Source organism: Stegostoma tigrinum, chromosome 11, assembly GCF_030684315.1.
Source record: "Stegostoma tigrinum isolate sSteTig4 chromosome 11, sSteTig4.hap1, whole genome shotgun sequence".
Lineage (NCBI taxonomy): Eukaryota > Metazoa > Chordata > Chondrichthyes > Orectolobiformes > Stegostomatidae > Stegostoma > Stegostoma tigrinum.
In genome coordinates, this window is record NC_081364.1 from 48,962,791 (window position 1) to 48,986,002 (window position 23,212).

At 43.1% G+C, this 23,212-nt stretch overlaps 1 protein-coding gene across 10 annotated transcripts in view; it reads left to right on the plus strand.

The window, feature by feature from the left end:
• The first annotated feature begins 5,568 nt into the window (after nt 1-5,568).
• Nucleotides 5,569-23,212, plus strand: part of cadpsa (Ca2+-dependent activator protein for secretion a) — a 491,603-nt gene continuing 473,959 nt past the window's right edge. The window contains exon 1 of one of the 10 annotated variants that reach the window (XM_059649938.1): nt 5,569-6,374. In XM_059649938.1, coding sequence (XP_059505921.1) covers nt 6,039-6,374 — 336 coding nt within the window. In that variant the 5' untranslated portion in view covers nt 5,569-6,038. The remainder of the gene's footprint in view (nt 6,375-23,212) is intronic. The other 9 variants (XM_059649939.1, XM_059649942.1, XM_059649941.1 and 6 more) reach the window with 9 other exon arrangements.

Here is a 23,212-nt window from a genome sequence, read left to right on the forward strand (position 1 = left end):
ATCCAACTTCACACTTTGTTATCTTAGACAAGTCAAAGAGGCAGGGATAGAGCCAGTAAAGGTGAGTATAGGTGGGGAGATAGGGAGGAGATAGGTCAGTCCAGGGAGGATGGACAGGTCAAGGGGGCGGGATGAGGTTAGTAGGTAGGAAATGGGGGTGTGGCTTGAGGTGAGAGGAAGAACAGGTTAGGGAGGAGGGGACGAGCTGGGGTGGTTTTGGGATGCGGTAGGGGGAGGGGAGATTTTGAAGCTTGTGAACTCCACATTGATACCATTGGGCTGCAGGGTTCCAAAGCCGATTATGAGTTGCTGTTCCTGTAACCTTCGGGTGGCATCGTTGTGGCACTGCAGGAGGCCCAGGATGGACATGTCGTCTGAGGAATGGAGATGGGAGTTGAAATGGTTTGCGACTGGGAGGTACAGTTGTTTGGTGCGAACCATGTGTAGGTGTTCTACAAAGCGATCCTCAAGCCTCCATTTGGTTTCCCCGAAGTAGAGGAGGCCAACGGGAACAGCGGATGCAGTATACCGCATTAGCAAACGTGCAGGCAAACAGCTGCTTGATGTGGAAAGTCTTCTTGGGGCCTGGGATGGGGTGAGGGAGGAGGTGTGGGGGCACTTCCTACAGTTGCAGGGAAAAGAGCTGGGTGTGGTGGGGCTGGAGGGGTGTGTGGAGCGGACAAGGGAGTCATGGAGAGAGTGGTCTCTTCGGAAAGTAGACAAGGGTGGGGAGGGAAAAATGTCTTTGGTGGTGGGGTCAGATTGCAGATGGTGGAAGTGTCGGAGGATGATGCATTGTATCCGGAGGTTGGTGGAGTGGTCCGTGAGGACGAGGGGGATTCTCTTTTGGTTGTTATTGCGGACAGGGGTTTGAGGGATGAGTTGCGGGAAATGCGGGAGACACAGTCGAGGGCATTCTCGACCACTGCCGGGGGGAATGTTGCAGTCCTTGAAAAACAAGGACATCTGAGATGTACGGGAGTGGAATGCCTCATCCTGGGAGCAGATGCGGCGGAGGCGGAGGAATTAGGAATAGGGGATGGCATTTTTGTAGGAAGGTGGGTGGGAGGAGGTGTATTCTGGGTAGCTGTGGGAGTTGATGGGCTTGAAATGGATATCGCTTTCTAGGTCGTTGCCAAAGATGGAGACAGAGAGGTCCAGGAAGGTGAGGGATGTGTTGGAGATGGTCCAGGTGAACTTAAGGTTGGGTGGAAGGTGTTGGTGAAGTGGATGAAATGTTCGAGCTCCTCATGGGAGCATGAGGCGGCGCCGAAACAGTCATCAATGTAATGGAGGAAGATGTGGGGTTTAGTGCCAGTGTAGGTACGGAAAAGGGATTGTTCCACGTAACCTACAAAAGACAGGCATAGCTTGGGCCCATGCGGGTACCCATGACCACCCACTTTGTCTGTAGGAAATGGGAGGAATCGAAAGAGAAGTTGTTGAGGGTGTTTCCTGTTGAGCTAAATGTCTTTGTTTTTAAAGTGACACTTCTCTTCGTTACTCAAAACTTTTCTGAAATTTCAATAGTCTGTCAGGATGTAGTCTCCATGATCCTCCTTTTAATTAAGGCTTTGAGTAGAACAGGATTAGGCCAGTAAATGGTTCAAGATAATAAAATGTGAGGCTGGATGAACATCTCAGGAGATGCTGCTTGGCCTGCTGTGTTCATCCAGCCTCACATTTTATTATCTTGGAATTCTCCAGCATCTGTAGTTCCCATTATCTCTCAGTAAATGGTTCAAGTTTGTTTCACTATTTAGTTTGATAGTGGCTAATCTGATTCCTCAACTCTATTTACCTGCCTTTGTTCTGTATTCCTTAATACCCTCACATTAGAAATGATCTTGGGAGTAAGCTATTTGGCCTCCATTACTTTCCTGCACCATGGACTGACTACGTCAAATGGTCATTTTCCTCATTGCGCAGCTGTTGATGACAACCTAGGTCTCTCCCACTACTGTCTCAGAAAGTGCAGCATTAACATTAATACTTGCATTCAGGCATGGACATTCTGGGGCATGTCTGAATGATTTGCTGTACGTTATTGATTGTTCTGTCCCTTTGCGAACTCATGTAGTACATCTCTGCACCTGTTCTTGAACCATTTCACTCGACTAAAATCTGCACTCAAGTTCACAGGTTTTGTGATTGTTATAACGTGTGTATTGGTGGCAGCAGTAATATTAGTCAGTGCAAAAATCCTAGCTGTTATAAAGGTAAGCAGCTGTCATTCTTTACTGAAATGCCAGTTAAAGAACAGCTGATGAACCCTGTTGAGAAACCTAATTTTTATCAGGATCTCCCACATAGATTCTCCACTAGGAAAAGAAAAGACTTGGATGCCCTCAGTAACAGCAACATTTCCATTTTTCCTGAGGGTTTCCTGTCCAACATTAATCACTTTTTATTTCAAGGTACATTAGAATATTGTGTACAGTTCTGTGTGCCACACTATTGGAAGGACGCAAATGCATTGAAGAGTGTGCAGAACAGATTTGCAAGATTGGTTCTAGGGATCAGATACTTCAGTTATGAGGAAAGTTTGGAGAATTTAGGACACTTTTCTTGGAGAGGAGAAGGCTAACAGGAGGTCTGAATGAACTTTTCAAAATCGTAGTGGGGGCGGTCTGATCAGACTGGATAGAGAGAAATTGTTCTCACTCGTAAATGGACTGAGAAATACTATTCTTCTGTGGTACCTCTGATTTCTAGAGAACTGCACTGATTATCTGGGAAAGTTTCCTCTACAATGGTAGGCACAAACTTGTTCGAATGTATTCCAGCCAGGTTTATTCCAGCAATAGAAAGTACGGTGATCCCATGATAGTTGGAGCATTCTGGCTTTCCTCCTTGTTTTTGTACAGTGTCATGACAGTCTTATGGAATCCTGCCCTGCTCCCAGTCAGCACTGAAAATCTCAAGGAGCTTAGTATCATGGGCAAGGCCAGCATGCCTCATGGCTTTGGGTGCAATTCCATCAACTTCAGCTGGTTCATGGAGGTCACAGTTTCATCCCGAGGTCAAAGGCCAGCAATCCAGACTGATCCTTGATAATGTGCTGTGTCTGGCCATCGGTGCTGCTCATGGGGGTTTGGCTTTGATATGCTGGTCCATTGATAGAATTTAGTGCTTCATAGAAGCATCTTATGTTGCCAGTATCAGTGTAAAATTTAGTATTTTTTTCTGCAAGTATGATTCACCAGTCATTTTGGATATTCCTCAGTTAACCTTGAAGGACACTGCACCTTTTGGCAGTCTAAGATAACAAAGTGTGGAGCTGGACGAACAAAGCAGGCCAAGCAGCATCTTAGGAGCACAAAAGCTGACGTTTCAGGCCTAGACCCTTCATCAGAAAAAGCTTTTGGCATTCTGCTTTTTTTTTTCTCTCCTGGCCAGTCTGGCTGAGCCAGATGAATATAATGATCTGACCCCTTTATTGCCAGCAGATTCTAGATTTCCCCACTATTTTCATCAAACTAGTCCCTATTCTTTTTTGTGTTGGATCTGATTACCTTGGAAACAGCCATTATTGCATCTTTGACTATTTCCAGAAGTCTTCTGGCGCGCAATGTGCCATAAGGTCGGGGTGTTCAGTTGGGTCTGTAAGTTTACTTGATACTTATCTCTACAATATGAGATTAGCAATTTCTTTGCTGACTTGTTTCTTGGTCTGAGATTCGAAATGGAGGTTCAGCTCTGAGTGAATAAGCTAGTGGTCAAAACTAGGTGGGGGGGGAACATTTTTAAGATGAGAGGAGAAAGATTTAAAAAGGACATGGGGCAACCTTTTTACACGGAGATTGATTAGTGTATGGAATGAACTGCCAGAGGAAGTGGGTGATGCAGTGACAGTTGCAATGTTTAAAATACATTTGGATAAGTACGTGAATAGGAAAGGTTTGGAGGGATACGAGCAAATACAGTTCTGATGAAGGGTCATGACCTTAAATGTCGACTTTTCTGCTCCTCCAATGCTGTCTGACTTGCTGTATTCCTCCAGCTCCACACTGTATGGATTCTGACTGCCAGCATCTGCAGTTCTTGCTACCTCCTACAGGCAGGTAGGGCTAATTAAGTTTGGGATTATGATCGGCATGGATTATTTGGACCGATGGATCTGCTTCCATGCTGCATGACTTGGTGACTCCCTGTTCTATATAACAATTAACACTGGTCATCCTGTTGAGCACTGAAATGTAGTCTATGGGCTGCCTGTGTTTCATGTGGTCTCGAAGTGATCTTTTTGCTGAAAGCTATTAGTTATGGACCCTTTCTTCCAGGTTTTCAACAGTGGATGTCTGTTTTTGTTGCAGTGTGTGGACAGCCTTCTTGGTGGTCATCACCTCACCTGAAGATCTGGCCCTTAAATTACTGCCCCATTTAAAGCCCGCTGAACATTTATGAGCCAGCGCCCTGATATGGAGCAATGGTGGAAAACTGGGTCAGAGCCATGTAACTGAGATAACAAAGTGTGGAGCTGGATGAACACAGCAGGCCAAGCAGCATCTCGGGAGCTTTTGTGCCCCTAAGATGCTGCTTGGCCTGCTGTGTTCATCCAGCTGCACATTTTGTTATCTTGGATTCTCCAGCATCGGCAGTTCCCATTATCTCAGAGCCATGTAACTCCTTGCTCCACTTACTCTCTCCTCCTGCCGGCCCGAAAATCATGCCAACAAGTCTAAAACATGCCAAACTTCGAGAACACGTTGCAACGCAAGTTATGACTGCTGCTTCATATCACAACGAGCTATGAAAACCGATTTTAATTTTATGAATGGGTACCTCAAATCCTTTACACTTCCTGTCTTATCATTAGTTTGCAGTAGGGGGCGCAGAGGGTCGAATTCTGCGAGAACAGCTTTTCGAGTGTGTCCACTCAAACGTTGGGCTTTTTTCCAAATGTAAAACCTTTTATCGGCTATGCCGCAAAGTCTGTGGTAACCTACGGAATTTAAATATCATGTTCAAGAAACAGGTGATGATTTGACATGAAGATTCCCGTGGAAAATTCGTCGTTGATGAGATGGATGACTTACAAAGCTAATATCTCAGGTGACATTCCAAGAAAAAAAATCTCCTGTCAGGTCTAACAAATGTTGTAGATTTTGGAGTCTTATGCCGAGCCTGAAACAACTTCATTTCCTTGGGCATTCTATTTTCAAGAATGACCGAATCCAGACAATCCAGTTTCACAATCTACTGCCAAAATTGTGGACTTTTTCTGAAAAGTAAATGAATATCATCTCAGGAACTAGGAAATTATTCTGAAGAAGGGTCCAGACCCCAAACATCAGCTTTCCTGCTCCTCTGATGCTGCTTGGCCTGCTGTGTTCGTCCAGCTCTACACCTTGTTATCTTAGATTCTCCAGCATCGGCAGTTCCTACAATCTCTGAATTATTTTGCCTTTATGTTTTTGTTTCCTTTTGAACCTTATCATGTTTATAAATGTGATTTAAATAAAAGGGGATGCAACTTCCATAATATCAATACATCTTTTGTTTTCTCTTGTGAAACAAGATTTTACCGTTTCAGTTCAACACTTTGAATCCAGTGTTAATGAAAGGCTGGGAATGTGGTCACTCTGCCCCTCCCTCCCGGTACAGTGCGAGTACAAAGCTGTCACAATATTGGGAGTCAAATCAGAACCTCCAGCGATTAATCTTTGCAGATTACAGAGGTCCCCACCGCGGCCGCATATATAAATGTATGTGCCTCTATCTGTGTTGCAGACCTGTAGTAGAAAGCGGTGGTCATCCATCACATTGTACTGACGGAATTGGGCAGGCAGAGAGAGACACGATGCAGCCTCGATCCCAGACCTGTGCACGTCCCTAATACCTTGTGTCGGTGAGAGCAGGGTTAAATCACAAGAACGTAAGCACTCGGCTTCCTGTCTGCTGACAATCCGTGCAAAGCACAGGGCAGCTCGCTTCCTCTCTGCTTCTATTTACTCGCACGGTGCCTGCAGTTTGCAATTTCTCTTGGTTTATTCAGTGCAGGAGAGTGGGAGCGAGCGAGCAGGTGAGGTGCCACAATGTTGGACCCGTCGTCTAGTGAGGAGGAATCGGAGGAGATAGTTGAGGAGGAGAGCAAGGAGGTGCAGGCTCCGGCGCCGGGCAGTCGGTTGTCCCCGAGCAGGACCAGCGAGAGCAGCGGAGGTTTACAACCGAGCAGCCGGAGCAGCAGCATCCGGCCGTCCAGCCCCAGCCCTTCGGTGGTGAGCGAGAAGGAGAAAGAGGAGCTCGAGAGGCTGCAGAAAGAGGAGGAAGAGAGAAAGAGAAAGCTTCAGTTGTATGTCTTTGTGATGAGATGCATCGCCTACCCATTCAATGCCAAGCAGCCTACAGACATGGCGAGGAGGCAGCAAAAGGTAAGCCAGCCAACAAGGACAAAAAAAAAATCCTGCCTAAACACGTTAGCAAGCTTTCTGGTTACAAGGGGGCTCAGTGCATCCTCTGCAACAGCTTTAACCTCGTGTTAATCAGCTGATGGCAAAAAAATTGCAAGCAGTTTTTGACGTTGCTGATGTCTTCGCTCTGCCGAAGGAGGTGCTGGAAATTGGATCGATCTGGGTGCTTTATTTCGCTTCTCACTGCGGTAGCTGTTTTCGTCCAGTTACAGGGCGCCCAGAGGACCCAGTCTGCAGACAGACACTTTGTTGCACTCGCGCCCTTTAAATAGAGCCAATAATTAGCAGTCCAAGGTGACTTGTTAATCATGGCGGGGAAGCTAAAGACAACTTTGCGGTGGCTTTTCTATTTGAGGCTCCCCTTTCGAAATTGCAAACAGGTCAAACTCTGCCCAGCTAATACAAAAAAGAACTTAATTCCAAACGTACCTCTATGAAAACGGTCTGAGAATTGTCCTTTGTTCTCAGATGTGGCTATTTTATCATTGTCCAGCAGCACAGACTAGGGTGTCGAGTAAAACCCTGCCATAAACACACCCAAGATCGATTTGCGATGTGTTTTATTATGCTATTGTGTAGAAACACTATCCTGTTATACAAATAATCCTACAGTACCTGCGCCCCGATTAGAACATGGGGCGTTATCGTTCCCCAATATTGATTGCTGTCACCGCCAAGTGGCGCTGACAAAGACTATCACTCCCACTGTCAGTGGTAATACATTTCAAAATCAGCACTCGTAATAGCTTGTGTTGAGCTCAGAAATATTACTTCGGGCTGCTACACTATCAACTGAAGAACGTCAAGTACTGATAAGAGCACTCCTTAGTTTATGGACTAGCACTAGCCTGTCCCTGCTTGCGCCGTACTAATATAGATCATTTTTACTATGCTGAGGAATGACTACCCTTCTGTATTGGCTGTCCCTCCTGGCACAGTTGTCATCTGGAACCCTTCAATTTGCTTTAGATTTTGTTTTCGCAATTTAGTTTAGACCCTTAACTCTGAAAGTGGAAAAACTGAAAAGGCTGTTCTCTTGGAGGAATCCTCCTGTTCGACACTTCCTTTCAGTCCAAGCATTAACTGTAAGCAGTTATATTAATTGCTGCTTGGGTATGCCACGTTTCGTAGTATATGATTAATTATTATATGACAAAGTATGTTTAAATGTAAAAGTACACAAATGTGAAAGACTTGAGCAATAAATGTGATTTTGAAGGCTGTAAGTTTCAAGTTCTCAAGATGTAATTTACTACTTTTTTGGTCAAGAAGTAACATTGCATGCAATATTTGCATATATCTCTCTAAATATATTTATGGATCTGAGTAACAAGATAATTCAAGACATTGTTATTGCCAATTGTCATGCAGAAAGCGAGAAAATGAATCGTTTATGTTTACTAAAGGTAAAGTCGTCATAGTCCTAATCTTGTCAGATCATAAAGCTGCTGTCTTGTTCGAGAAAGACAGCTGATGGTGGCTGAATGCCTCAGGTGAGGGGAGAGATTGAGACAAAGGGACCTTTGTGTCTCCTCAGGTATGGGAATTGACCCCATGCTGTTGCTGTCGCTCTGCTCTGTAAACCAGCCATTCAGACAACGGAGCTAACCAAAAGGCTACAGAATTTCTCTAATTAAATGATCAGAAACATTTAATTGCTGCAGTTATACATGTTACAATATTTTATCGAAAATTGAAAGACTTGTTGAGGTAATCTATAAATGTAAGGACAGGTGAGCAAAATATTTCATTGCTAAATCATTGTTTCTTTTTCATCTAATTAATTTATGTATTCAGAATTTTAGCTCAGTCTACAGTGGAAACCCTGGTGTTTATGGAATACCTTCAGTACAGAGAAAAAAAATCTCCCAAAGTGGGTAGAAAACAGAGTGCCATCCCATTTGAGGAGATGGTGGGCGAGATGATACAAAGTGTGGTTAAGGAAGTGGTTTTCAAGGGGATTTTTATAAAATAAATTGAGACAATGGTAAGATTTTAGGGCAAAGATTCTGGTGTGGGACCCCAGACTGTAAAGACATGGGCATCACTTACAAAAACACAGTTTTGGTAGGTACAAGAAAGCGCAGACTCGTCAGCGATTTGGAGCAGTTTACAGAAGTAGGGATGGAAAAAGTCATGAAGAACTTCAAGTTCTACAATCAGAATGTTAAACTTGAGCTGTTAGTGGATTGAGAACCTTTGCAGTTTTGTTATGAACTTGGGTCTAAATACATTTGGCAGGAATTTTGGATGGTGATGATGGCTGGCAAGTCAGTATGAGAGTATAGGAATAGTGATAAAGAAATGGTAAGGCTTTTCAAAAAATCTAAACTGATGTGAGCTTGGAGTGTTGCTTTTTGTAATCAAGAGGGTTGGAATCTCAGCTTGGAATAGCACAGATTGCTTAGGCTGCAATCTTGATCAACTAGAAACTGTGGGGGAAGAAAAGGGAAGATATGAACAGAAGTGGGCCATTTAACCCCTTGAGCCTGTCGTGCCATTCAATGAGATCTGTGGCCTAAATCTATATTCCTGCCTTTGGCCCATATCCCTTTACTATCTTTGCTTATCAGATTTCCATCTGCTATCAACTTCAGTTTTTGGAAGAGTTCCAATCTCTTGTACGTAGAAGAGCTTCCACGAAATTACAATAGATTTTCTGGATATAAACTTTGTACTAGGTTGACTTTGGTCGTACAAATATTTTATCGTGTTTGGCCAATGTATCCATCACAGTTACTCCATGAATGCAAAGTAACAATGTACAAAGTTTAGATATTCTGAAACCAGTACATCCTTGTTTATCTGCAATATAGTTTCTTGGTGAAGTGGCTAATGCATCAGTTTTAAAAACAGCCACATTTAGGACTCCAGAGTGCCCGACTTTAAAACTGTGTGGCAGTCGAACTATTTATCATGTAGTTACAATGAAATGTTTTCTCGTCCGTTCACGTTTTAACGCTAAGTAGACCGTTTTGATTATAAAATTGCCAACTTTTCCACTAATAAGAGTAATCTAAATAAACTACCACAATTTTAAACTATGCAGACCATTAAATAATGAATAATCTATATTCTGAAATGCAGAGTAATTTCTTCTACACCCCTATAAGTGTTGTTGTTGTTATGTTTTAACAAAATGCAGTTAAGTAATACAGGTAATTGTTTATATTAGAGATAACAAGGTGTAGAACTGGATGAACACAGCAGGCCAAGCAGCATTGGAGGAGCAGGAAGGCTGACGTTTCGGGCCTAGACCCTTCTTCAGAAATTGTTTATGTTATCTTTTTAAGCAGATAAGTCTTATCTCAGTAGATTCAAGGACCCATTATATTTGCTCGGGTAATTACAGTGGCTGCAGCAGAGATTTTTCACTTTGCAGCTTTAGTGTGGGGGAAGGCACGTAGAGTAGAAACCAGCAGTGGTGAGTCGAAGCTAGTGATCATCAATTAGTGGCCCGTAATTGCTGGTTTGTTGAGAAGGTTGCCCATGTACCTTTATTGCTGGTCAGGTGAGCATTTCTCCAGGGCCAGTTCATCAATTATTTGTCCTTCTTGCTGACTCCTTGCAGGTAAAAGCTTTTTCAACATTTATCTATTGTTTATAAAGATTCAAACCCATCGGAGCTATTTTCCTGGCATTGTGATCACGTGAGCTTGGTATCCAGACAGACTTGCTACTTTGCTATCCCATTGACCTCATCCTTTTTTTCTTGTTTATCTTGCATTTAAATAGATACTAAACTGTTTACAAAATGTGACTTTCCTAAAGCCTCCCATTGAAACTTGCACATGCCATTGTCCACAGGTCTGAACCTCTTGCACTAATTGCTGGCCTTTCTGTCCTCAAAGGCTACCAAGCAAACTGGATTTGGACCGAGTTTTATGACTCCATTCATTACTGCATTTGGCCTTAAATTAAGCAATCCCAAAACATAACTGGCTTATACATTTGTATTTGTTATAAACAAGATATTAAATGAGATGATGCAAAGCTTGGTAAAATATTAAGTAGTAAGTGTTTTAAAAGGAGGAAAGCAAGATAGGGAGATGCCAATGTGTAGGATTAGAATTAGAATCCCTACAGTGTGGAAACAAGCCCTTCGGCCCAACAAGTCCACACTGGACCTCAGAACATCCCAGCCAGGACCATCCCTCTTTACCCCACTAATCCACACCTCCCTAAACACGTTGGGCAATTTTGCATGGCTAGTCCACCTAGCCTGCACATCTTTGGACTGTGGGAGGAAACCGGAGCACCCGGAGGAAACCCATGCAGACATGGGGAGAATGTGCAAACTCCACACAGCCAGTTGCCCGAGGCTGAAATCAAACTGGGTCCCTGGTGCTGTGCGGCAGCAGTGCTAACCACTGAGCCACCGTGCCGGCGAGTTTTGCAGTAAGGCAACTGAAGACCACAACAGCACTGGGGATGCTACAGAGGCCAGGGTTAAATAAATACAGATTACAGAGGAGATCTGGAATATTGAATTAATTTTCTTGTGGCCTACCCTCTTTATGAAGGCATAATGTTATGATCGAGAAGAGGGAGACTGAGTAATTGTTTAGTCAGTTCTAATCTGTTTGTGCTAACTGCAGATTTCAGTGTACTTCATGTCCTTGATGTGTGACTGTAGTCACATAATGACTTTAACTTGTGAAACGCATAAATGAATCAGGGAAAATATGCAGCCCATTGCAACTGAGTATGATCTCAAATTGAATGTACCACACATTTTGTATGGAACATGAAATTGTTTGAAATACGGCAGTTATGTTAAATTTAAAAAATTCAGAAAAGGCACAGACATTTTCTTAATGGGCAGATGAATATTAGAAAAGCCAAAGGAAATTTTGTCAAAATTACAGTCAATCATTATGAACAATGTGCTCACATGAGAGAATCAGTTCGGCTCTGAGAAAAGCAAGAAAAATGCATTTTTTAAATTAAATTTTACCAGAACCTGTGGATCTTGCATTTAGGTTTTTGATTCTTAAGGGTGTTGCTACTTTACATCTCTCAACAGAACTGTGAAAACTGTCCACACTTCACAGATGTTTTCCATGGTAGTCCAAAACAATTTTTAGAACTTTATTTGGTCAGTCAATGAATGGTAGCAGACATTCAAACAAAATATTCCCATCCTCCGTGATGATGGGCCCAGCACATTGATGCAAAAGATAAAGCTGAAACATTCGTATCCATTCGTCAGCCAAAAGTATGAACGATCCACCTTTGCTTCCTCTTGAGGTCCCCAGAGTCACAGATGTCAGTCTTCAGCCATTAAACTAAAATCATGAGCTGTGGATGCTGGAAATCTGAAACAAAAACGGAAATTGCCGGAGGTATGCAGCAGATTTGGCATTACCTGAGGGAAGAAAGCAGAGTTAATGTTTTGAGTCCGGTTACGCTTCATCAGAACTACTAGTGGCTAAGCAAGAGTTGTATTTATGCTGAAGCCAAAGTTGGGGGGAGGGATATGTGGAAAGAGGAGCAGCAAGCAAATAGGTGGGGGCGGGTGGAAGAGAGAGAGAGAGAGAGAGAGAGAGAGAGAGAGATATGAAGAAGGTAGCTAAACAAGGACATTATGGATTGCAGGCCAGGACAGAAGAAAAGCTGAATCAGTGGTAGTAAAAACTAAGAGTAGGAGAAAATGGGTAAGCTGCACTGAATGCAACACATATAATGTAACAATGGGTCTAGTATCTGCGAATGGATAACTGTGCTAAAAGCAATTTATGCCATAACACGAGTGGGTGGAGGATGGATAAAAATTATGGAAGGTTGGAATCAGACGCCAAAGTTATTGAGCTTGATGTTGAGGTTGCAGGATCTCCAAGTGGAAAATGAGATGTTCTCCGAGTTTGTGCTGCGCCTTGCTAGAACACTCCAGCAGGCCTGCAATGGAAATGTTGGTGTGGGAACATGGTGTGTTGAAGGGGCAGGCAGCTGGAAACTCATGATTTTCATGGATAGAATGTAGGCGCTCCACAAAGCGATCATCCAGCCTGTGCTTCGTCTCCCCAGTGTAGGGGATACCAGATTGTGAATAGTAATATGGGATAGGCTGGATACCAATATACAACACAAACCTATAGTCACAGTTACCCCAACCATATATCCTCACACTCTGCTTCCAATAAGGCTTCATCCCATTCTCCCAGATTGTCCATCTCTGCCTGATCTGTTCTGATGTTGCCACCTTTTGCAAGGAGGCCTCCGAAACGTCGACCTTTTTCCTCAGTTGAGGATTCCCCAGCATTGTGTTTGACAGGGCCCTTAGCGGTGCTCGACTCACCTCCTGCACATCTGCCCTCAGCCCTTCCCCTTTCTCCCACAACAATGAATGGGCCCGCAGCGCTGACATACCACCAACAACACCCAAAGGATTGCAAGCCTCCATTTCTGCCACCTCCAACAAGATGTCATGACCACCATTTCCCCCCCAACCGCCTAGTCAGCATTCTGCAGGCACCATTCCTTCCAGGACATCCTAGCCCATTCCTCCTCCACTCTGAGCACCTCCCAGCACTCTCACAGTACCTTCCCATGCAGTCACAGGAGGGATAATAAGTGCCTGTTTATCACTTCCCTCCTCACCATCCTAGGCCCCTGTCACATCTTCCAGGTGAAAGCAACACTTTGCCTGCTCTTCACTCAACCTAGTCTCCTGTATACTGTTCACAATGTGGTCTCTTGTAAACTGGGGAGACAAAACACAGACTGGGTGACCGCTTTGCAGAACACCTATGCTCTGTCTGTAAAAATCACCCCGTGATTCCAGTTGTCTGCCACTAATGCACTGCTGCATTCCCATGCCAACACTTCTTCTCTGGCTTGTTGCAGTGCTCTAGCAAGTCTCAGCACAAGCATTTTCTTCTTGGGGATCCCGCAGCCTCTGGCTCTCTACATTGAGTTCAATAAATTTTAGAGCCCAATCCCCTCCTTCCATGTTTTTATCCACTCGTAGTTTTCTTACGACAGGGGTTGCTTTTAGCACAGTCAGACATTTTCACACACTCTTAGGCTCATTATCACATTATATGTGTTTAACACAGCTCACTCATTTTCTCCCACTCTTGGCTCTAATTAACTTCTGTCCTGGCCTGCTATTCATAATCTCCTTGTTTACTTGCCCCTTTCATATTGTGTGCTCTCACTCTCTGGGCCCAATCTCCACCCATCTGCTCACCTCCCCTTTGCTCCCCCACCTCTCTCGCAACTTCAGCCTCAGCACAAATACTATTCTTTCCTAGCTGCTAACAGTTCTGATGAAAAGTCACCAGACTTGAAACATTAGTTCAGCTTTCTCCCCACAGATACTGCCAGATGTGCTGTGTTTCCCCAGCAGTTCTGGTTGTATTTTCTTCAACCAATTTGATTCATTCCACGTGATGTTTTAAAAAAAACAGCTAAAGACCTCCAATACTGCAAAGGCTATGGGCTCTGACAACATTCCAGCAATAGTACTGAAGACCTGTACTCCAAAACTAGCTACATTCCACTATGGCTACAACATAGGCACCTACCTAACACTGGAAACCTGCCCAGATATGTCTTGTCCATAAAAATCAGGATAAATCCAAGCAGGCCATTTGCTGGATTGACAGTCTTCTGTTGATTATCATAAAATGATTTGAAAGTGCCATCAACTGTACTATCAAATGGCACTTGTCAAGGAATAATCTGTGCACTGGTTCCCCAGTTTGATTTCAGTCAGTTTCACTTAGCTCCTGACGACACTACGACTTTGAGTCAAACATGAACAAAGGACCTGAACTTCAGAGGTGATTTGAATAACAACTGTTCTTGATATCAGGGCAACATTCAACCAAGTATGGCATCACGGAGCCCTAGCAAACCCAAGTCAATGGGAATCGGGCAGAAAACTCTCTGCTGATTGAGATGTACTTGCCACAAAGGAAGATGGTTGGGGTTGTTTATCAGTTGTCTCAGCTCCAGCACATTTTGTACAAGAGTTCCTCAGGGTAGTGTCCTCCGCTCAACCCATCTTTGGTTGCTTCATTAATGATCTGCCCTCCCATTATTAGGTCCAAAGTGGGCATGTTTGGTGATGATTGCACAATGTTCAGCACGATTTCCAACCCTTCAGACAGTGAAGTATTCTGTGCCCACATGCTGTGAGACCTAGCCAACATTTAGGTTTGGCCTTATAAGTGACCAGTAACATTTGTACTGCACAAGTGCCAGGCAATGACTCTCTCTAGCCATCATCCTTTGACATCATTGACATGAAGTGGGGAGTGGTGTTCCATTTATGAAAAATTGAATTTGACCACCAAAAGCAGGTCAAAGGTGAGAAATCCTGCAATGAATAACTTGCCTCCTGTCTTCCCAAATCTTGTCAAACATCTACAAGGCCTGGACAAGTGAAGTACCAACCACACATGAGACGCTGGAACCATTCAGGACAAAGCAACATGCTTGATTTACACTCCATCCATCACCTTCAACATTCATTCTGTCCATGACTGATCCACAATAACAGCAGCTTGTACCATCTGCAGCCTGTGTTACAGTCACTTGCTAAAGCTCCTTTGACAATACTTTCCAAATCCATAACCGTACGATGTAGAGAGACATAAGTAGCAGATGCATGGGTGCACAAACCATTCCTTGCCTGTCATTTGGTCAAAATCCTGGAACTCCTTTCCTTAACAGCACAATGAGTGTCTCTGCTATCCAAAGGTTGCAGTGGTTTAAGAAGACAGCTCACCATCACATCCAGGCAGTTGAGGATGGTCAGTTAATGCAGGTCTAACCAGTGATACCCACAACCCAAGAATGAATATGTTTGCTTATTTGCACCTTCTAAATCTAGCCTCCATCTTCCTGAACCTGTCTGTGCTGCACCATTGGGGTCGTCATCTTGAATTCTGGTGGCTCATTTCCTTTTTGTACGTTTCAACCAGTTGCAATCTCCCAGAGATTTTGATTTCTAAATCTTAATTCCTGCCATAGTTTCCTTCTAAACTGGGAGGGTCAGCTTCCTTCCTTTTTTTTATTTCTTGTGACAGACCCTAAGAAGGGAAGCCAGCTTTGAAGCTAGTGGTTTCCATCATTTTCTTCAAAGAGTTTCAGCATATTTCTATTCTGTCTGTCAATTATGTTTAGTAGTGATTCATTGTGACATAGCCCCATATCAAGAATGGTTAAGTTCATGTCTTAACTATCTTGTATTCCTAACAGTGCTTAAATAACCATGCAGATTGAGTCAGTGCTGCACTGATGAACACATTGTAAACACGGAGTGGGGGAAGCATGATATTTCAGGCTACTTGACTATTATGTGGTGTAGAAGCACTAATTATCAGTCAAGAAACAACTAACCTTAAAATAAATGTGTTAAGTTAGTGCAATGTACAAAACCCATTATTTACCTCTCCCAAAACCCTCAGTTTGAGTGTTGAAGAAGTGACAATTAATTTGTCTCCCTGGTTAACTCAGGTTAAGTTGCTTTTGAAGGATTCTTCTTTTAAGGTTTGCTGTGTGAGCTGTCGGAGGAAGTGGTGGAGGCGAGAACAATTAGAATATTTAAAAGGCATCTGCATGTGTACATAAATAGGAAAGGCTTGGAGAGATATAGGCAAAATGCTGGCAAATGGGACTGGATAAATTTAGGATATCTGGTCTGCATGGACGATTTAGACCAAAGGGTCTGTTTCTGTGCTTTTCATCTCTATGACTCTATCTGCCAAAGTTGCAGCTTATGATATTTTTGTTGAAATATTCAGAATGGTACATTTACCCACTTAAGGATGTGTTGACTTCCTATCTGAACTTTTCTTGCATTTGGCATAGCATTAAGTGAGGTCTGAATTTTGCATTTGGCAGTGAAGCAACTACAATTGCTGCTGACCCCAAGGAAACTTTTCTCAAACAATGTCCTTACTAATGTATTTTTTTGTTTGGAGTGCGTGGGTGAATTATTTAGCTCCTTTAATTTATTTTTACTATGGCTGTGAGCCTGTGGTAATTTAGAGGCTAACTTGCAAGAGCCCTTGTGGAATTGTAGAATGGCAAGCCTTATGGGAGCATTGCCCACAAAAGCTGGTAGATTGACAGACTTCTTAAGAGCAGAGCAAGTTTGGTGCCAAGTCAAAGGGCTGTCCAGAATTGAACAAGTACGGTAAATAAACAGTAATATAGAGGTATTCTTGCAGGCAGCAAACCAGGAAGCAAAATGCACTGAAACCCTTTTTTTTTTATAATTTGAACTTCCGTATTGCAAAATAAGTAATTAATTGGCGCAGATACAAGCCAAAATATTGTAAGCAACATTTTTACAACAAGTTTTTAAAAATGCAAATGCTTAATATTTCACAAATGTAAAATTGTTTTTAAGATACAGTGACTATGTGTGTAGTTACAAAGGTGGTTACTGCTAATACCCACTTACACCTCATTCAATCAGATATTATATTTTCAAAAAATTTTGCTGTGCAAGCAAATTTATTAAAATGGAAGTTTGCAGCAATTTACTTGCATAAGGATTGCCTTCCGGGAGCATTCTCAAGGTGCTTCGTCTGGAGAAGCATAGAATTATTGACAGAAACGTCTGGATTTTCACATCATTCTGCACGTGTGTGGACTCCTGTTGCATTGGGATTCAGTGCCTAAGGAATACTGATAGTTTTGCCCATTTGCTAACGCAAAGACCAGGCCACAGAGTTTATAACATGCAAAGAGGTCACAAAAACAGCATGCTCAACTGTTTGATTTTTACTTTCTTACATTAAATATTGCATTGCTTACATCAATCATATTTTGTACATTCTAAGTTTCAAATACATAACAGTTTTCACTGATTCTGAAAAGAAGGATTAAAACACACTCTCAGCTGTGGCTGTCAACTTTTGTTATTCTGCAATATGCATTGAATATTGATGCAGGAACAATGTTTATCTTATTTTCACTTAATTGATACTTAACATGACTAGCAAGGCCAGTATTTATTGTCCATTGCTAATTGTCCTTACGATAGTCATCCTTTGACTACTACTGAGTGGATTGTTAAGTAATTTCATTAGGTATTGTAACAGGAAACCACATTACTGCAGGACTCGAGTCACATATTGACCACAACTAAAATTTGTCATGGAAAATCATCATGCTGGACTTGAAATGTTAATATTTGTGGATTTTTCCACACTCTTGAATGTGGCATGGGCAATGGTCAGAAAATTGGCAAATCATGCAAACTTGGGGAAACAAAAACAATAAGATCAAAAATGCTTCCAATTTCCCCCTTAAGCTTTAAGTGGAGACTTCAGAATCCCACTATTGAGTGGAATTTGCCTTAGGTTTATGCATTTGCATTTCACTAATACTGTGCCTTGCTTCACGTATGCCATTTCCAATTTTCCCCTTCTTTCCCGAGCAACTACATGATGTAAATTCCTGACGTGAAAGTGGAAATAAGAATCTCTGTCTGTCTGCCTGCCTGCTCAGGTCATCATCTGACTGTTCTCAGTGCAAAGCTTCTGCATGTTCCATGCACATTCTCCCCCTCAATCCTTGGCAATTTTATGCTGGTGAACAACCAGCCTCATCATATCAGCTCTCAGCCCAACTTGCCATCCCACCTAAGCTCTGCGACATTTTACATTGGAGCTCAGGGACATCAATGACTGGTAGGCTTCTTCTAGGTCACTTGGGTGCATGGACACACCTACATTTCATGCATCTAAGAGGATGATCTTATTGCTTGTAGTTTTCTTTCTTAGCATCCACTCATTTCGTGCTTGCTCAGAGGCTGGCATATCCTTCGTATTGCTGTTCAGCACACAGGGTCTGCAGTGCAGAGGAAGAGGCAGGCAGCTTCTCACCTTGGGGCACACTGAACAGTGAAGGGGTGGATATGTTATTTTTCAGCAGTGTACTATATCAGTGTCACACCTACAGCATATTCCAGCAGCTTAAACAGCAAACACACTGCCTGTGCTTCAAGCAAATGACCATGTGTGAAAATCAAAGGGGATGACAGTAAGCAGCTACTGTCTCATTTAACAAGAACACATTTGACTACAGTCGTGGGCGTTGGCCAGGCTCAGTCAGGTGCTTGGTCTTACCAGAGTCTAGAGATCTGTGCCTGTCTGGTTGAGGGACTGGGCAGCAGCCAGTTCTGCAGGTCAAGTATCGTGATTGGCATTTGCAGATGGTACAGTTAGGGTGCTATTGAGATCAGCTCAGAGGACGATCCCATTTTTTCATGCATTGAGTTAAAGGGAGAAAATGACTATGATTAGAAGTGTGTGGAAGAGAAGTAGTGATAGTGAATAAGCAGGAGAGAATGTGATGTTCCCTATTTAGTGATTAAGGAGCAAGACAGTAAGTCGAGTTAGAGGCTTGGGAGGATGAGAACCATTGAATAGACATGATGCATATGATACTGAGAGGTGTAGCTGTAGAGCCTTGGTGAATCACAGTGGCTGAGTTAGTGAGTGGGAGGCTCTGGGTAACAGAGAGAAGGTGGTGGCATTTACCTTTTGTGGAGTACCGAACATCATTGAGCTTCCTGCATTGCTTTGTGCTTCTTTCAGCCCAGGACACAATGCTGACCCAGGCTGTTATCTGGGTTCAGGCTAACTGGATAAAGGACACCTCTCTTCACCAACACCGCACAAAACAGCACCCCCAGATCTCTGTCTTCAAAACAGGGACTGAGCTTTGCTCTCTGGGCCATGTGTTCAGTGAGAATGATGAAACATTGCAATGTGAGGGACAGTTCCTGGCTTCCTGCATCTGGGATAGTGCAGCTGAGCTTTAAATACGCAACAGGTAGCGTGAATGTAGCAAGGTTCTGGCAGTGGTGAGCACTTGGAGGTGGTTTGGTAGAGGATTAGTAGAAGTTTACTGGAGTGATACCTGGAATGAGTGTATTGTGTAATGAGGTTGGCTAGATTGACTGGGTTTGTGTCCACAGGAGGTTGAGGGGTAACTTGTTGAGGGGTACAAAATCCTGAAGGTCTCGACAAGGCAGATATGTTTCATTTTGTGGGTGATTCCAGGACAAGGGGATACTGTTTCAAAATCAGGAGTTGCCCCTTTTAAGACTGAGACAAAGAAGATAGATTTGTGTTGGGCCAGAGAATTAAAGGATACTTGAATAAGAGCATAAGGCACAAGAGCAGAAGTAGGTCATTAAGCCCATTGGATCTGCTTCACCATTCAATGATATCACGGCTGATCTGATCCATCTTTAACTCTACTTTCCTGCCTTTTCCCCATAACTCTTGATTCCCCAACTAATTAAATATCTGCCTCTGGCCTTGCATGTACTTATTGACCCAGGCTTAACAGCACTCTTGTGCTAATGAATTCCACAGATTCCATTTTCTAGCTCCACTACTCCCTGAGAGAAGAAATTCCTCTTCCTTCTCTTAAGTGAGCTACCTCTTATTTCTAAGATTATGATCTCAGGCTCTAACCTCTCCCGCCAAAGCGGTAAAATCCTTCCCGCATCTGTCTTGTCAAATCCCACTAAGAATTGTGTATGTTTCAGTAGGACTGCTTCTCGTTCTTCTGAACTGACTACAGGCCCAACCTACTGAACTTGTCCTCATCAGACAATCCCTCCATGTAGATGTTAGGTATCAGCCTAGTGAACCTTCTTTGGATTGCCTCTAAAGGAGTATATTTTTCCTTCAATAAGGGGCTCAATACTGTTCGCAGCGTCCATCTGTGGTCTGACTAGTGCCCTGTTTAGTTTTAGCAAAACCTTCACTTTTATATTCCATTCCCTTTGAAACAAAGGTCAACATTCCCTTTACCTAGATAGTAAAATGTGAGGCTGGATGAACACAGCAGGCCTAGCAGCATCTTAGGAGCACAAAAGCTGACGTTTCGGGCCTAGACCCTTCATCAGATGAAGGGTCTAGGCCCGAAACATCAGCTTTTGTGCTCCTGAGATGCTGCTTGGCCTGCTGTGTTCATCCAGCCTCACATTTTATTATCTTGGAATTCTCCAGCATCTGCAGTTCCCATTATCTCTCATTCCCTTTACCTTCCCTGTTATACTCACTTGCTTCAACCAAGTCATTAAAATATAATGTAAATAATTGTGGCTCTAGCACTGATCCCCATGATACACCATTAGTTATAGGTTGCTATCCTGAAAATGTCTCCCTTATCCCAACTCTGTCTTCTTAGTTAGCCAGTCCTCTGTCCATGCTAATATGCTAATCCCAACATCATGGGCTCTTAATAAGTAACCTAACACGTGGTACTTTATCGAGCCCCTTCTAAAAATCCAGATTACCTCCTATCCTTCCTTTTTAGCTGTCCTGCTTATTATCACCTTAAAGAAATTCTTCAGGCATGATTTCCTCTTTGTGAAGCTGTGCTGACTCTGCTGTAACATATTAAGGGTAAATTTGCCATAAGTCCCAGAGGACTGTAGTGTGAGTGTGTTATTAGAGAGGTGTTATGTTTAACCTGAGGATCACCACAGGGATAAGACTGAGAAGGTGGGACAATCATGGTGACCTCAGTAGGTATGAGAATTGAACCCATGCTGTTGGGGTCACTGCATCACAGACTAGTCATCCAGCCAAATAAGCTAACTTACCCCTAAAAATTATATTATGAATTTCTAAATGGACTGCTATCACATCCTTTATGATAGACTCTAAGATTTTTCTAAGGTTTGTTATATATTTAAGGCTCTTGTTGCTCACCTTGATATTAATTGCAAGTTTACCTTCAAAGTTTATGTTGCCCCTCTGCATTTTTAATTCTTTTTTTGTTGGTTTTTAAAATTTTCCAACTCCTCAGGCTTACCATCAATCTTTGCCAAATTATATATTTTTTTCTTTTTTTCAATTTGTTGCTACTCTTAGCTTCCCTGGTAAACTAGGGTTGGCTTATCTGCTTCCTTGAATCCTTCATTCTCGGTGTCTTGCTGTCCCTTTTTGTTGTGGGTATTGTTATCCTAATAGCTGCACTATAATGCTGCCACCATATCCTCTTGATTTGTAAGCTTACATTTTGCCTCTTCTAAAATCACGCCCTACTCAATTATTTTAAAGCCCTCTCCAAAGTCCTGGTTATTTGAATTGCAGGAGTCACGGGCCCCAGCACAGTTCAAGTGAAGCCCATTCCACCAGAACAGCCCCCTTTTACCCCAGTACTGGTGCCAGTGCCCCATAAACTGAAAGTCATTCCACCTACACCAATCTCAGCGACACTTTTTAACTTCTTGACTTTATTTACCCTATGCCACTTTGCTCATGGCTCAGGTAGTCATTCAGAGGTTATTATTTTGGAGGTTCTGCTTTAACTTAGCTGCTAACTTCAAAATCTTTCAGCCGAACCTCCTTTGCTAGACCTATGTGGGCATTGCTGGGTTGGTGAGTATTTATTGCCCATCCCTTGTTGCCCTTGAGAAGGTGGTGGTGAGCTGCCTTCCTAAACTGCTGCAGTCCATGTGCTATAGGTTGACCCACAATACTGTTTGGGCAGGAATTCTAGGATTGTGACCCAGCTGCAGTCAAGGAATGGCGATTATATTTCTAATTCAGAATGGTGAGCGGCTTGGAGGGGAACTTGCAGCTGATGGTGTTCCCATGTATCTGCTGCCCTTGTCCTTCTGGATGGCAGGGATCACGGGTTTGGAAGGTGTTTTTCAAGGATCTTTGAATTTCGGTAGTGCATTTTGTAGGTAGTACTAATGTGATGATGACAATTAGCTCCAGCCTCTCCCTGTCCAAGGTGATGCCTCTTAACGCTCGTACTGGGCAGGCAACACAGTGTTTGGGACCCTCGCTCATGGCTGAAAAGTACAGTATACATTCCCATAACTATGCTGTCCCTACAAAGTACCACATTCCTGTTTCCTCCCCCGACTTGAATGGCTTTCTATACCACAAGCATGGTAAGTTTACTCATCCTCCTTGCAGTCCTGACTCTTGTCTGCACAACTTGCGAAAGCCTAGTCACTGTTGGACAGCTGCAGGGTCTCGGGCTCCTCAATTTATTCTCCCTGGGTCCTTATACCTGCCTCACTTGCAATCCCATCCTCCTGTCCCCAATCACAGGCCAGTTTGGAATATCCTAATCTGAAGGGTCTGACCACCCTCTGCAGGAAAGTGTCCAGGTAACTTTCCCCTTCCCTAATGTGGTGTCATGTCTCCAACTCAGATTCCAACTTCTCAACTGATCTGAAGTTCCTCGAGCTTCAAGCACTTACTGCAAACTTGTTTGCTATGGATCACATTGGTATCTATATGTTGTGATAGCCACACAACACCCTGCTGTCTCATCATCACCAATGTATTTGATTTTGATTATAGAATAATTACTTGAGACTCCCTGCTCTTTATGCTTCCCTGTAATGACGTTTTGTCTTCATGAACTGAAAGGGGGAAAAAAAATCCATCAATATCAATTGAATATTTAAGCAGTTTTTTTTTAAAAATGTAGAAAGAAATACTGCTGTCCTAACTACAACTGAAGACCTTTTGATTTGACTGGAAATATTCCCCAGTCATACTCAATCAGCTTGTTTCTCTGCACTCCTATCACACTGTGATTTGTAATGTCACCTCGCCACTGGTCTCCCTGTGGATCAGCTCTTGATCCACAGCTTTCATCCTCTCCCACTCATCACTTAACGCTGGAGAGTTGGCTTCTTGTGATAAGCCTAAGTTAAAGTACCTTGGTCCCCTTTTTGCGCTGAATTGCCAGTTTGAATCAAATTTCCGACCTGCCCTTTGTCTTTGGCTGATGGTGCACTTGTCTAACTGTATGGTGAATGACTGATGAAGTTGGAATTCAAA